This window comes from Ptiloglossa arizonensis, chromosome 7 (assembly GCF_051014685.1).
Source record: "Ptiloglossa arizonensis isolate GNS036 chromosome 7, iyPtiAriz1_principal, whole genome shotgun sequence".
Lineage (NCBI taxonomy): Eukaryota > Metazoa > Arthropoda > Insecta > Hymenoptera > Colletidae > Ptiloglossa > Ptiloglossa arizonensis.
In genome coordinates this window covers 24,053,627-24,069,190 of record NC_135054.1, presented here as the reverse complement: position 1 = coordinate 24,069,190, position 15,564 = coordinate 24,053,627, and the positions used below count along the sequence as shown (strand labels likewise).

Below are 15,564 nucleotides of genomic sequence, written 5' to 3'. Positions count from 1 at the left end.
ATTGTATCGACGAGCATAACCTTGAACAGCTGGGTACGAATCGACTCGTTGCTCCAGTTATTCCGATCGGTGCACGAATGATCGGGAAAGGAGAAGAAAATGCTCTCCTGCGTCGCGGCGCTTCTGACCGGATGTCTCGTCCTGTTCTTCGTGTTCGAGCCTCGAAGGCATAGCGGGGGCAATGTCAAGGTGCTATAAGGCCCGGCGCATCCCTGCTGGCCGGTCATTCCACGCGAAGAAATTCGATCGACTCGCGCCGCCCGCTGACTGAGAATACCGGTCTTGAAGTACATCGACGCAACGTACATCTGGCTTTTGGATCAGCGATCGCGATCGACGATGACGAGGTACAGCCTTTTCGTGTGCGCGTGTGCGTTCCTGATCGGCGTCGAGGCGATCGGTAGGTACCAGGGCCTGGAGTTTTTGGAGCCCTGTTCCAGAAGGGATCGCAATTTGGAGAGCTGCCTCGCGAGATCCGCCAACGTACTCACCGAACACTTTCGTCACGGTAAGAAATTTTATAAGAATTTACAAACCCAGTGATTCAAAGAGTAAGTGGATCGGTATTGGTCGAGACTCTTTTGAGAACTTTTAGAAGAGTTGGAATATTTATGTGTACTAGAAAGTATATTTTGGACAATACCCATCCACTTGTAAAGGATTTCGTAGTCGGTGGGTAGAGAATGTCAGTGATAAATTTTGGAAAGTTTGTTCATTGTAACAATTAGGTCGTCTTCGGTAATGACGTACAACGAACGTATACTCGAGGATTAAAAATATACGACGATAAATCGTTCATCTTCGTCGAGCAGGCAATTTTTGCTCGCTACGGTTTCGATTCTCCGATTATTATATTACTCAAACGCACAAGTTCGATCCTTTGAATCGAACGCTCGAAGAAAGTGTCGTGGTACGTTTCTCTGAAAGCCGTAGTCCCATTTTCTAAAAGTGGGATTCGAGTGCAAAACTCGTCGCGTGCCGAACAGGGAAAAATACGGAAGTCGAAAGTCGAGAATTACCGATCGTCCGGTGACCACGTGGTGCCGTTGAGGGAAAAAAAGGAAAAAGAAGTTCGTGGCAAAGAAGCAGGTTATAACGGTGTATTCGAATGGTCACCCAGTGTCCTACATTCCTCGCACTCTACACGACTGTCTGACGGAATAGGTTCGGTGCTCCGACGCTGCTTGAATAAAACATCGAACGGATTTGACCCTCAAGGGCTAGCTTCCTTTCGATGATTCGGATTGGTCCTCGATTGCCTGAGACTCTTCTCTATTCCGAGAGCATTTCGTGGAACCATCCTACGACCAGTGTAACGAATAGATCTCGATGTTCGGGTAAATTCATACTTTTCTGAAAATTTAGGATAACGGAAAACTTCCACGTGCACCAAAGATACTCGTAAAGGAACTGCTCATTAATCTCGACGAAGACTAAATTGTAGCTATAATTGCAAAGAAAAAAGAAACCGGAACCATAACACGTCGTTACTCGAAAATTAATTTAATTTTGCGGGAACAGACCTTTCCTCTATCTCTCGATCTTAAATTTCGAAGGCACTAAATGCCGAATCCGTTAAAAAAAAAATTTCATTCCAAGAGACATTAGAATTTCTGAAGATTAAAATTCGGACGTTATTTGCATACCAATGTGGCTGTTTATGTAAATTGAAATTTGAGAGTCCTATGTAAACGAGTGTCCATTGTTTTCTCCTTGAATACCAGACTGGACAACAATCGTAAAAGACCCAAGTGCTGCCCGCCGAAGAGCAAGGGACGTTAACTTTAGGCACTTCTCGGGTACTTGTTTCTCGGGCGTGTAGAAAATATTTACTTAAAAAAAATACAAGTTTCCTCTTCAGTTCGTGAATGTTTACAGAAAAAATCTGGCAGACTCTTCCGTATAACTCTACGCGGTCCAAACTTGACTCTAAAGTGTTCCACGAAATTAAATGTTTATTTTACGGTTCGTTGGTAGATAACATTGCTCTAACAACTTAGTACCGGTGTAATCTTCGACTGGTGTCGTGTTTTCGTGATTCTCATAGGATTACCTCAGTTGGGCTACCCAGAAGTCGAACCTATCATCCTTGACGAGCTGCACATCTCTCTTGGCGGCGGGCCTGATGGTTATAGAGCTCAATTCAAGGACGTTGCCGCGAAAGGAGTTTCGTCCTTGCGAGTGACTGGCTTGAGGACCAGGTTATCCGACGATGAGGTGCAATTACAACTGGCCCTGAGCATTCCTAAAATCAGAGCGTCGGCCAAGTACAGGTCCAGTGGTACTCTGATCCTGGTGAAAGCCAGTGGAGCTGGTGACTACTGGGGCGAGTATGGTAAGGAATGAGAACTACTTCAACTTCGACGTTGTCAAAGATATTGTTAAACTTTTATATTTTTAGCGATCGTAAGACTTTGAACCTAACTGTGAATATAAAGTATATTGAGTCGATCAAAGTTCACTTAGTGAGAATCTTTGATAATTCGCTAATTTATTTTATACGTTAGCGTTACGAGTAAACTTTTAGATTTACAATAGTTAGAGGGCATTGAGCTCGCCCGTGAAAGTCGAGTAATATAAGTTAATCAAGGTTAAGTTAATCGCAATACCCATTATGATAAGTAGGTCATTGTTCAACTTGCATTTACTAAAACTGCAGACCACCATCATTACCGGTAAAAGTTAAGGCTTTCATTGAAAAGTAGACAACGTTCTACTGGGTTAATCGTAAAAGTACGAGGTAATGGAATCCGAAAGGAACAGCGAGTCCAAGTACCGTGAACAAATGTCTGCAATTATAATTTGAACGATAGCCGAACGTTGTACTAAAACATTGCGGGCCGAGTGAAAAGGCTTAGGTAAAAGTCAAGAGCGTCGCTCAACTTTCACCGCTAACGCGATGCAAATTTGTGTTTCAAAGGTTTTGCCTTGCTCGAAGACGAAACGAACTTTGAAGCAGAAGCGACTTTCAATCGGGGACAGATATTTGAGAAGTTGTTAAAAATTCTTTCATTCGGTACTGTAAATATCGAGCAAATATATTTCTGGAAAACACCGTACAACTAAGAGAGACGGTTAGATTTTTCTGAAATTTAAATCGGTGTAAAAGTCCAAGGTCCTATAACGGAGTTGTGTTTACGTCAACGTCGTTTTGAGAGACACTGTACCTGTTTTCGCGTAAACGGTACCATTGACCTCTAATAGCTTTGCCTTGCAGTATGCAACCGGGTTTGCAACGTAGTCTGTCGGCATCAACGATGCTGATCATTTGGAATCTTGAATTTTTCGATGTTAATTTCGTCAACATCGAAATAAAAAACAGATTCATAACGATGACGTGGAATTTCTTCCGCGAATTATATTTAAATAAATATTGATGCTCGTTTGGTTAAAACGGATTCTTTTGGTAACTTTCGAAGAAACGAAAATAATTCTTTTTTTCGGTTTATTTTATCTATTGGCGAGTGAAATGAAATTATTTAACATCGGTACGTTACTGTTTAACCTAAGGAGGCACTACTGAATTTTAAAACTGAATTTTATTTTAATAGTATTTAATTTCTGTTCGATTGCAGAGGGCGTAAAGGCCAAAGTCTTCATCAGAGCGAAGCCCTTCTTGGTTCAGGATCGTCGTTACTTGAGGCTGCAGCAACTCAAGATGGACTTTAGCGTGCAGAACATTAGAATGGGCGTCGAAAACGTTCGTGATAGCAACGCCATAATACGTAAGCGCATTTCATTTTACGAATTAACGATTACGTAAGGTAACGTCGATCGAACGGGTCTAACGTTGTCCTTTTGTTTTCAGTTGCCGCGCTCAACTTGTTTATCAATACTAACAGCCAAGAATTGCTGAAAGAGATGAAACCGGATCTCAGACGGAAATTGGTCCAAGTTATGACGACTTTCGTCGAGAAGATCTTCGCTCAAGTACCATACGACGCTTGGATCGTAGATTAAGCGGAAGTTTCACGAACGACTCTCATTCATTATTTTTACATTGCGTCCTACGAAACAAAGGGACCTAATATTCTATTTTTATTAATAGAAATTGCCTCGACGGATTAGAAATTTTATTGAACGTCGAACACGAAAGGATAAAGGGTTATTAGACGTATAAACGACTAAAATAATAAGAGCTCGCCACCATTTTTTTTTTTTTTTTATGTAGAATTAAAATTGTATATGTATTGGAATGTATTTAATTCGATAAAATTCGAATAGTATGAAAAAGTGTGGAAAAAGAATAGTTTTGAATGGTGAGAGAAATTAATAGTAGAGAATTAGTTTTATTATTCGATAATATTGATTCGTTTTGCTGACTCTTAGATGTATAGTTTCTCACGTTATTTAAGTAACTAGTACACCAAGCTTACGATTAATTAAATTTACAGTGTACAGCAGTATGAAACACTCGGACCTTATAGTTTTACTTTCATTTAACGTATTATTTATATCGTGTAATTAATTGTTGTTTCGTTGTTATGAATGTAAAATATCATAGATACGTACGTCTGTGATATTTTTGAATCGATGTGTGATAGGAGTCGAGTGCACGATCTGTAATTTTCTTTTCTTTTGAAGTTACTGCATCTACCGTTGAATGATCATTTGTCTAGTTCCTCCGAGTGTACCTATCTGTTGCACCATTATGACTAATTGAAGAGTGAAAGAGAGGCAAGTTGTAATAATTGCGAAAATTTGTTTTATTCGATGCATTTCCGGAAAATAGTGCCCTTGACCGTTATAACTTTCCTCGTTTTTTTGTTCTTCAATTTATACGGAACATTACATCTTCGATAAAACTTACTGCATGGTTTTGATTAAGTACAACGAAACCTGTCATACAGGAAAATTAATTTGTACGATCTGACTTTAGAAATGATTAATTTAACTTAACCGAAAGAATGTTATACTTAATCTTGTTATCGTGTAGATATTATCTGCTCAATTTTCATGTAAATTTCACTATAAATCGTACATTTATATGTTTGCGTTTCTACTTTTTTTTATATATCGTTCTCAAACGTAGCATAGTTGTTTCTACCATGACGAAGTATAGTCATATCGGACTGTACATAATTACGTTATTACGACTGGTTTTACTTATGGAACTTGTAACATTTTAACGTGTAACATTTTAACGTGTAACATTTGAAACGATTAAAATAAAAGATGAATGTTGTAATTGAATAACAAGCAATTAATCTCGCATTTGCCCAATTGAAAAATATTCCATACAAAAGTCGTTTGGTTTTAAACGCAGAGTTACGTCGAAACGGAACTACTTCGTTGGTAACAAATTTCATGGTAGTATAGTTGAAAAACGTAGCAAGTTGGACAGAATCGTTGCAATTAAAATTCAAAATATGATTGGAGACTTTTCTTGTCGTATCCAGTCTCTTCTTTCGTCTCGATAATACGCGAGTCCCGGAAACATCAACCTCAGGACACTTAATTATTCTTCATGTCGTTTGTATTTTATACATTTTCCACGAAGTTCCTGCATCAGAAGTTACGACTCTTCTGCAAAATTGATGAATTGCTCTGTGACAGTGCAGGATGCGTATTTAACGATGTTCGTGTGCTCCATTCAAATGAATCACCGAAGAATGTTGTTTCGTTTTCCCATTCCACCTGTAAAGAAATCGTTACACCGTTTGGTAGCACATTTTTAAAAACTCTGAAGGTGTTATAAGGTCGCAAGAACGTCGTACAAATACTGTAATTGCCATGAAATTGAGGTTAAATTCTTTTTATATTTTTATGGGAAAATTTTCCAATTTTCCTGACACTCTGACATTGTCGAAGCTCGCAAACTGCGACGAGACACGAGTTTTTCGTTTGCACGTGTCGTTTTCTTCGAATGAAAGATATATAGAAAAGGAAACCGTGGTGTGGAAAGACGATACGCAGCTGGAATATTAGATGGAACTATTCCTCCTATTTTTCAACGTGGTCAGAAGAAGCGATTGCGATCTGACGAACCGAGTTTCCTCTGACCGCCGATTCTGTGAAATTTTCGTGTTGGATTTTACAATAAGCGCTGATAACGTAATTCCTTTGTTCCTTAATACAGCTCATTTTAGCCTCGGTCAATTTTAACCGGTCCTTAGGTGTTTACAACAAACAAATAAATATATAAATTCTCGAGAACGGAATATTTATCGTCATACGAGTACGTACAAGGTACTGGTAAATCGTAGATATAAATTTGATCGACTAATTGTGCTCGTGAGGACGAACAAAATAATTTTAATAAATCACTGATGCAATCAAAGATTTATCTTTTAAGGAAGTGGTATCGTAATGTCCGATCTTAGCTCTTAGGGCCGTTCACCTTTAGAGATTGGGAAATAGAAAGAAATTATTATCAAAATTCCTGGCAAAACCACCTTATTCGTACATTGCCACGATCTCCCATTGCCACTTTGCATCGACTCGATACGGACTCGAATTATGTATTTCCTATGGCCTTCACTTACACACTATCAACCCTTCACACTTGAATACGATTGGCTGTAATCGGACGTACCTTCAAACGTTTAGGAACTACATCGAATACAAGTATTTAAATATATACGATCACTTACACGGCTAGCTGCTGTAAGTGTAAGACGCGTGTCGAAATCCCGTGTTCAAAATTCAATCGGTGCTTTTAACTCTGTCCTATCTTAATATCCTTTTGGTATTAAAACCTAAGTGATTACGATTACACGTACACGTTCAGATATACGTGTGTAACGTCCAAACGTTCGATTTCTTTCGAATCGAAAGCATTACAATATTCGATCCTTTTCTATTCGAAACTATCGAGATGTTCGATTCTTTTCTAACGACCCTGCGGAACAGATGTATTAAAATCGGCGTTAACGGGGTTCGTTCTATTCTCGAAAACGTTCAATGGATTTAGAATATAAGGTTGTCCTCGTATACGTATACGACTGTTAGTTTACGTGCACGAACACGCACACACACACACACACACACAACGCGCTGGCGTGGCACATGTCGTGACACGATCACATGTTCAGAATTCGAGATTCGTTCCATCGCGTTGATCTGTACAGTCTGGAGCAGGTATCGTCGATAAAAAACAATGATCAGAGAGGGGAGAGGAACAACTATAAGGACTTGGGGCTGGCCTCTGCTCTATCCATTTCAACACCGGCCATCTGATCATTCGTGGGTAACAACCCTGAGATTTTTTTTCCCCGCTTCTCGACTCACGGTTCTCTTCCAGCTTCGATTCTCGGGCCGACTTTTTCGAAAAACAGAGATGAAGATCACGCTGACAGGACTGGTCGTCGCGGCGATATTCGGCGCCGTGCTTGCTCGCGATTTGCGTAAGTGAAATTTTCTCACGTCTTTCCTTTTATTTCGCGCTCTTCCTCCGCCAAAACTGGAGAATCTTCAGTCGCGAAGTTCCCGATCTCTTCTTTTCGAACGAAAGACCGTCGAGCGAAGTGTACGGGAACAGTGGAGCACAAAGTGTTGAAAAATTTTTAATCAATCGCGCATACTTGTTGAATCGATCGAGATATCGTTCCGATCGGAGCAGGATTGCATTGGATAAAATTTATTCGTATTGACAAACCATTACTCATCGCATCAGCGATGCGATTCAGTTTTTGCACCAGTCTGCAACGCTTAGATATTTGCTCGATTATTTCTTCGATTATACTCCCTAACGAGATGGTCTCTCGTTTCTAGAAGTATAGACTCGTAAGTGTCGAAGTTTTACGGTATTAAGTTGTTCCACGAACGATCGACGTTTCATAGCCCGGTTTTCCTAGTTTTCCAAATAACCGATATTAATTGTAAACGATGTGACTAAAATGAAATTCGATCACAGCCGACTTTCTTCGTGTCTGCAAGCGCAACGATCCGAACCTGAGCAACTGCATGAAGAACAGCGTGGAGAACTTGAAACCGTACTTAATAAATGGAATTCCGGAGTACAATATACCCACGTTGGAGCCGTTGTTGTTGAAGGAATTGGTCGCTGCGCCGGGGAACAATATTAAATTGAAGCTGAGGAACGTTCACGTTTACGGTGCGAGTAATTTTACCGTTGCCAGAATGAAGTAAGTATAACTAATTCGTCGTTATGTTAAATTAAATGGGCAATATCGCGCAACGATCCGTTTGGGGACACTCTTTGAACTCGAAGACGTCGTCTAATTCTCAAGGACGTTGAGGAAAGCGTAAAACGAGGACGATCGAATCAACCTTGAACCATCGAATAAATTCGGAAGTATAATCGATGTTCGACTACGAAACCTCGGTGTTAGTCGAGTACGATGGTTGTTGGGTTCGCGTGCAAGTTTGATCTAATTTAGTGCAAACGGTCGAATATGAAAAAGGAATTTAATTCGTAACTTTAACAAGGACATTAATACCGACAACCATGCCAAATAATTGTGTGTAACCTTGGTCGGGCGGTTGAGACGACTTTTACGGACCGGTAACCGGTCATTTTTTATCATCTTTATGAAATTTCTTAATAGACTGTAATTTATTTTACGCGTAAAAAAAACCCGGATGTCGCATAACTGAATATAACATAAGTTTGACCGTGGGTCGGTGCGAGTGGAGACTTTTCTCGATCCAGTCTCGATAAGTCTTTCCATTTCTTCAACTCGAAACAATCGTTAGAAATGGGAGGCACAATAGGGAAATTTCAGAACGGTCGTGTTTCGAAGACACCGTTGGTTACATCGGTTTGCAACTGAAAAATTGCAAGGTGTGGTCACACGTTTCTGGAAGAAACGAACGAGAAGAATCGAAAAGAAAACCAACGTTGTATCGTGTTGTTGAAAAGTGAGGGGAAACGTTTGAAAAATTCTCTCGTCGAGAGGGGAGAGGTTCCAAAGCATGTCGAATTATACAAGGTGTCGTAGGCATAATATAGCGAAACGTGTAACTGAATTCCGGACGAAGTCGCGCAAACGACACCGCGGTGATCAATTCCCAGCTGAGTCATAAATAAATGAGACGGTGGTGGTAAGTCGAAGAGGTCCAAGCAGTTTGTATTCCGCGTGCACGTGAAGTAACGGCCGTGACACGAACTTCTGAAATGCGAGTTGAAAACTATCGGTATGGCGCGTGCGACACGCGAATTACAAAAAGAGGGGACCGTCCGTAGTATTAGTGGAGTCGTCGGTCGGAAATGACAAATGTCAATGACGTGCGAACCGTCGATTATGCAATTCCTGTCGTTTGCCATTTATACGGTTGTTTCCGTTGATTTCGTTCAATTTCGGGAGCGAAAAAATTCTCACCGTTAACCAGCGGACCATTATTTCCGGCCAACGAGCTCTTTGCTTCACGATCGGGAGATCGGATAACCTAGGGACTGCTATCGTCGAAAAAGCATTCGATTTATAAATTTAGTTTCCTTTTTTCCTCCGCAGGGCCAACTTGAAGACATTGCGGTTCGCGATCGAGCTGAACTTCTCGAACCTCTCCATTGAGAGCGACTACGACGTGGATGGTAGAGTGCTCCTGTTGCGCATCAAAGGATCGGGTCCATTGTTCGGCAACTTCACGGATTGCAAAGGGCTGGTCAAGTTGCAGGCGCAAATCACGCAAGAAAAGAACAACGAAAATTACGTGAAAATCGTTCACTTCGATACACGGATCTCGGTGGGCAAGGGCCAACTGAAGCTGGACAATTTGTTCGGTGGCGATCCCATCCTCGGCGAGGCCATCAACGTGGCCATCAACAATAACTTCGAGGACTTTATCAAAGAATTGCAACCGTCTCTCGAGAGCGCTATATCGAACACCTTCCTCAAGATCGCGAACAGTATTCTCGGACAGTTCACCTACGAGATGCTTTTCCCTCTTTAGTAGAAAAGTGCGCGCGGGTCGGTGGAAATTTGACCATCAAGCGATTAGGTTGATTCGTCGACGACATTTTGTACCGCTCGAAGAACTTTTACGCGTTACACGATGCTTGAACGTGAACTGCGGTTCACGGTGGCTGCTACGTGTTCGAGAATAGACGAGAGAACACTCTGTACGAAATATTTTGTCTCATTTAAAACGCACGGAAGGGCAAGAGCGCAATAGTAACTGTAATCAACGAACGGACAGTTGAATAGAAACGAAGCAACGCACCTTATAGATATATTTTTATTAAAGACGTTACGAACAACAACATTGTATATTAATAAAAATAACAGTGTACGTAAACCGAGTGTTTTCATTCCAAGTTAAACGTAACAACGGAAAAAGAGGTATAAGTTCGGAGTTCCATACTGTACAAAAAAAACAAGATCGTTTTCCACGGTGGAAATTGCGGAACGGGCACGGAGAAAAATGACGAACCGGTGCAAAAGTATCTTCGTAGATCGATGAGAAAATGATTTACAGTATTTATGTTCTCAATTGTTTCGTGAGAAACAAAATCTATTCTAAGATAGAATCGTGTTCGCGATCTTTCTCCATTTTCACGTCATGGTCATTGATCTGTAAATTATTTGTGCGATCGCGATGAATGGCGATGCCGTGTTTCAAAATCATCGTTTTTTTTTTTTTTTTTTTTTTTTTTTATTCCAAGCGGGATCGTCAAGGCAGTTTCACGATCTTGATTATTCTCGATCGGGGAAGAGCTCGTCGAAAGTGAAATGCTTGCAAATCTTGTTGGCCATTTCGAGACACCTCTCGGAAATAGCTTTTTCCAAATTAGGCCTGGTGGCCTCCAAGATTTCCTGATGACTGTTGCCCAATGCTTCGTGGACTGCTTCTTGGAGAGTTTTGTCGAAGTTCTCCGCTACGAAATTAAACGTGTAATCTTTCACGTCCAGACGGATCGTCATCGAATAGAAGTACAGGTAATTTTTGCCATTGTGATTGACCAACTTGAACTTGAGCTTCGATTTCGCCTTTACGTCATCTGTAACGACATTGGATCGTTTAATCGACCTTGTTGCACACGTTCACCGTATTCACCGTACCGTTTCAAGGTTTAATACACTTGAACTCTACTTACTCGTGGACATGGTAATCGGCCCGTGTCCGGCGATCGGCACCAAGATCCTAACATTGACCTGATAATCCGCCGTCAACTTGATTTCGTCGAACTGCACGTCGATATCTATTGTTCGGTTCGCGAGGTCCAAGTGGAGAAGGTTTATACGATAGCTCGGAAGTCCGTGAAGTCGGATGTTCGAACCCACCGCTTTGAAGTTGTCCATGTCCGCGATCTGCACCTTATCGATCGTCAAAGGATCCGAAGACGGAATGTCCAATTCTGGGATTCCATCCTTCAATTTTTGACTCAAAGCCTGTATGCTATTGATCACGCACTCGTCGAGTTTCGGATTCTTAGCTCCGCACACTTGAATGTAAGATGCTGAAAAAGAAACAAAGCGACGATTCGGTAAACCAAAATCGAAACACTTTGCGCACTGATCGTTCTGTTTTTTTTTTTTTTCGAAATTATTCAAGCACCTCGATACATAGCAGAAACAACGTTTCTTGCGACTTTAAACTCGTTTCTCTTATATCGTTCGAATCAGCTGATCTTTTAAGTTACGAGGAAACCATTACGAGCCGACAATTAAAAGGTATTTATATTTCCCGTGATAATTGTATCGCGCGAATGAGTCAACAGCGCTGCGACGTGTTGTACGATGATGTTACGTACGAGCAAAAAATTCGTCGTACGCGTTTAATTTGAAACGGAATATAAATCGAGAAATCCCTTTCTCTGGAATATGAAAAATAATCTCCGAATTGTACAGAGTTACCCAATGCGAGAAGATTTAAGATAAGAAAATCACTTTACTCGTATTGTGAACCAGCCGTATTTCATTTTCATACGTTTGCGTTGCACAGATCTCGTCGCTTAACAAATAAAGGCGGGACATCGAGTATTTCCTAATCGTTTGTACAATTTCGAGAGGGAAATACCAATCGTCACGGACGGACGCCTATTGGAAGAATATCATCCAATTTCCTTCTGCGAATATATCCTGGTTTTCGATGCTTTCGACGAGTCCGATCTCCTTGAGTGAAAATTTCTTTCCGCATTTCACGTCCTTGCGTGCCGTGATCCACGATGTTTATTCATTCGTGGATACATCCAGGACATTAATCACCTTATCACGAATCATCATGGACGGAATATCAATTGTACCGATATATTACAGTTGGCATAGTTTTCTCAAAGCTTGGGCGTGTTCGAAGCATCTCGTTAACTCCGTTAAGTGTCTCTGACGTTAACGAAGATGTTGGTACCAACCTGTTTTCAAGCTTCGTTGGATAAATATATCGAACGGAACAGTAGGTGAATTTTTACACATTTTTCGAGTTGATTTTTGGATCGTTCCCTTTTTTGTCTCGAATTGTGAACACTTTCGTTATGGTACAGCCGTGTGCAGTACCTTTAAATCCTAAATTACTCAAATTATTCGATTACTTGAGAAATTCTAAATTAATCAGACTCTTCCTTCAATTGCCGTAACATAAATTTGTTTCTATCCTTTAACTTATTGGTATGTCACTTATCGGTAACAATGTATTTCAAAAGTTGTGATAATTGCACTTGTTGAAAATTGCTTTGGAAGAAAAGTGCCGGTCAGCCAACTCGAAAAAGGGGTAAGAGCGAACGAGATGCGTGAAACGATCGGATGTAGGTTCTACTCACGAACTTCAGCGTTTGCGAAGACCACGACAAACGCGACGATCAGCAGCTCCTCGAAGAACATCTTGGACCCTTTTTCTCGGCGGAAAGATATCATCCTCGGACAGGTGCAAAAGGAAACTAAGACGATCCTCGTGAATGTGCACGGATCGAGACTGATCCTCGATCATCGACTAAGCTCGTATATATACGTTTGAGCATAAGAGTAAGTTGTATGGAAAACAACACTGAATCACTCGAGAGCCTGTGGCCGTGATCGAAAGATATCTGTATAGGAAGTACTTGTATTCTGTCGTTCAACGCCGTTGTCATCCCCACCAGATTTCGTTTGTGGACGTTTCGTTTAGGAGGGGAACATTTCTAGAGATCGATCATTCCGTCGGATCGTTTAATCTTGATAACTTCTCTTAAGTGGACTAGTTGACGCGATTGGAATAACACCTCAGGACGAAGTTAATTGCTCCTCTCGCGTTTGCAAACGTTGGAGCACTCCTGCAGACTTCGGCTCGGTAACACGCGAATAAAGTTACTCTAGATTTGTTTAAATTCGATGGAATATTCGAGTATACGCGCAACGAGTCCGCACTGTACAGGAGTCGAATTGTGCAGGTAGAAAAATTCTTGCAAAAATTGAAGTTAATTATACAGTATATCTCACAGTCGTCCAAGTATGCTTTTTACGTATTCGTGACGTTGCCAATATGAAAACGATCGTATCCGTAACCAGTTCGATAAACATTTTTCTACGAGATTTACGTATTTGTTCATTTTACCCTATTTTTTGCCATTATTCTTTTCCTACTGGTACTTTTTTCCAATACCTTAGCTGAATCATCCGCTGTTCTTCCGCTGCTCTTCTGCTGCTCATCCGTCTCGATAAGATCGTCGCTTAGACGAAAAAAGTCGAGTACCGAGAATTCCATCTTGCGTAGGTTGCGAAGGCTACCAACGAGACGAACTTCTACGACTACTCGATTCGTTGAGTCGAATCGTCGAGAAAACGCGTTCCAGGATTAAATATAGTCGAATCGGAGCGATCGAAGTATCCGCGGTTACTAATCGGGAAAGAAATTGCAAACGAGTTACAGTTGTACGACCTTTGGATAACCTTGACCAAGAAAAGGTTTACTTCGGATCGATATTAATGTGAATTTTCCAAGACCGCGGGTAACGCCACCGTCCGGTTAATTATCGACGCGTTATTCCTTTCTAAGGTTGTCTCTCGGGACCATTAGATACGTGTTATGTTGTACATGCGTACACAGTAACGACAATGTACACATATACAACGACAAAGTGCCAATGTAGGTAACGACGAAGTTTAAGTTCGAAGTTTTTAGCAAATAGTTTATGCATTTGACTTTTAAATTTACACCGTGAAAGGACGAATAAATACACCGTGTATTAACGACAAAGCTGAGACAAAGTGCAGCGAGTGCACAAAGAAGTTTTTAAGAAACAATTCGTTACTCGGGAATTCATAAACGATCGTGAACCGGTTTCGTGAATTTATTTCTTACATTCTAACCGATGTGCATGGAATTCTTATGTGTTTTTACATTCGCGCGGATACTTTCGATTAACACGGTCATTAATTGATGCGGTTGCGCGTTAAAAAAAAAATAAAATTACTGCACAGATTACATAAAGTAATAAAAAAATCTTGTCGACGCTAGTTTCCATAATGTTGTTCCTGCGGTACTTATATTGCGCTCTTTATTAGACGATCGTCGATAGCGATGGGGATAATGCAATTGCGGTTCGAAAGTTCTCGATTTGTTCTTCGGAGGATCGTCTCGGGTTTAATCGTCAACTTGGAAGTTACTTAACTTTGGAAGTTACCGTGAGAACGATCGACGCCAAACGCGAGCGTAAATCCCCAGCGCGAGTATCGTGAGGCGAGAATGAAGAACAATGTCGAGAATTCGAGTTGCAAGATCGGTAATTCGCGATGTTGAATCAACGATAGAGTCCATTCCCGTATTTTGTTTCGGATCGTAGGATTTCGGGCCGGTGCGAGGTTGATCGCGCCTTTTACAACTTTCGCCGCTGTCAATGGTTTCGCAAAAACCGCGGAAATTGGCGCGGACAAGTTTTTACCCGCAGCGTAGTAAACGAAAGAATGTCGGCCCCGTAGTGGTACGAATTAGCGAGTGTTGTGTCGCAACGTGCATTATTTTTTAACCGACCACCGGTTAGTCAATGACCGAGAACCATCGACGCGCCACGGAACGGGGAACAGAATTATTTGCCACGTTCCGTTGTCAACGAGTAAAAGTAACCATTGCCGTTGAAAATGGTTAAACGAACGGGCTTGTACTTACAAAATTACATTTACGAAAGATCCAAAATTACACGCATCGCTATATTTTCCGCCATCGCTCTTATTGGTCGTTTAATAACCGACTTTGTAGATTTTCACGCAACTGTTCAAAGCTTGCATCGAATCCTCTTCGATCGATCGGTTTCAATTTTCCGTCGTTCATCCGTAAATACAGCGAATCTTGTTTTCGAGGGACAACATCGATACCCGATCGATTGTCTCGAAAGCGGGGTAGGTAACGATCTAGTGTCCCCCGTTCTCGAGGCTGCTCGGTTCGTAGCTCGCTCGGGTTGCGCATAAATCTGTCGTCGGTTAGCGCCGTGAGATTAACGTCCGTCCGAGTTACACAAAGTTGCTGTAACACCGATGACGGTAACTCCGCGATTGGCTCGATAGCTTCGCTGGCGTGCGAGTGCAACGAAGGACGCGGTATCGACGATTTTTCTCCCGGTGTTTCGCAACAGTCCCGCGTTAGCGAGTAGCATCCGGTCGACGGTGGTCTCGCGTCGCGAATCGATCGATCGGGTCCGAATTCGTTGCGGGAACGAGTTCGCGGCACGTGACGTTGATAGTAGCTGCCAATGGG

General features: G+C 41.5%; 2 protein-coding genes across 2 annotated transcripts; one reads left to right on the top strand and one right to left on the bottom strand.

Moving 5' to 3' along the window:
• Nucleotides 1–318: 318 nt before the first annotated feature.
• On the top strand, nt 319–9,855 carry LOC143149703 (uncharacterized). The gene is made up of 21 exons (XM_076317273.1): nt 319–508; nt 2,048–2,335; nt 3,576–3,725; nt 3,809–3,956; nt 4,049–4,104; nt 4,172–4,181; nt 4,225–4,259; nt 4,356–4,460; nt 4,505–4,562; nt 4,937–5,117; nt 5,176–5,184; nt 5,247–5,398; nt 5,501–5,578; nt 5,690–5,744; nt 5,929–6,054; nt 6,324–6,461; nt 6,550–6,606; nt 6,914–6,921; nt 7,108–7,346; nt 7,856–8,087; nt 9,417–9,855. Exons 1-21 carry the CDS (start codon nt 340–342, stop codon nt 9,853–9,855), a joined length of 2,733 nt encoding a protein of 910 aa, XP_076173388.1. The 5' UTR covers nt 319–339.
• Nucleotides 9,856–10,122: 267 nt separating this feature from the next.
• LOC143149378 (protein takeout) lies at nt 10,123–12,825 on the bottom strand. The gene is made up of 3 exons (XM_076316695.1): nt 12,659–12,825; nt 11,000–11,362; nt 10,123–10,903 (listed from the first exon to the last, which is right to left on the bottom strand). Exons 1-3 carry the CDS (start codon nt 12,750–12,752, stop codon nt 10,599–10,601), a joined length of 762 nt encoding a protein of 253 aa, XP_076172810.1. The 5' UTR covers nt 12,753–12,825; the 3' UTR covers nt 10,123–10,598.
• Between the last annotated feature and the right edge of the window lie 2,739 nt (nt 12,826–15,564).

What these genes read in the sequence shown, in the direction of transcription:
- LOC143149378 (XM_076316695.1), bottom strand. Translation starts at nt 12,752, where the DNA reads ATGATATCTTTCCGCCGAGAAAAAGGGTCCAAGATGTTCTTCGAGGAG. An exon ending in CTTCGCAAACGCTGAAGTTC is followed by an intron (nt 11,363 to 12,658) that starts GTGAGTAGAACC and finishes TTTCTTTTTCAG; the next exon opens with CATCTTACATTCAAGTGTGC. An exon ending in GCCGATTACCATGTCCACGA is followed by an intron (nt 10,904 to 10,999) that starts GTAAGTAGAGTT and finishes ATGTCGTTACAG; the next exon opens with ATGACGTAAAGGCGAAATCG.
- LOC143149703 (XM_076317273.1), top strand. Translation starts at nt 340, where the DNA reads ATGACGAGGTACAGCCTTTTCGTGTGCGCGTGTGCGTTCCTGATCGGC. An exon ending in TTACAATAAGCGCTGATAAC is followed by an intron (nt 6,055 to 6,323) that starts GTAATTCCTTTG and finishes GTCCGATCTTAG; the next exon opens with CTCTTAGGGCCGTTCACCTT. An exon ending in CGTGCTTGCTCGCGATTTGC is followed by an intron (nt 7,347 to 7,855) that starts GTAAGTGAAATT and finishes ATTCGATCACAG; the next exon opens with CCGACTTTCTTCGTGTCTGC.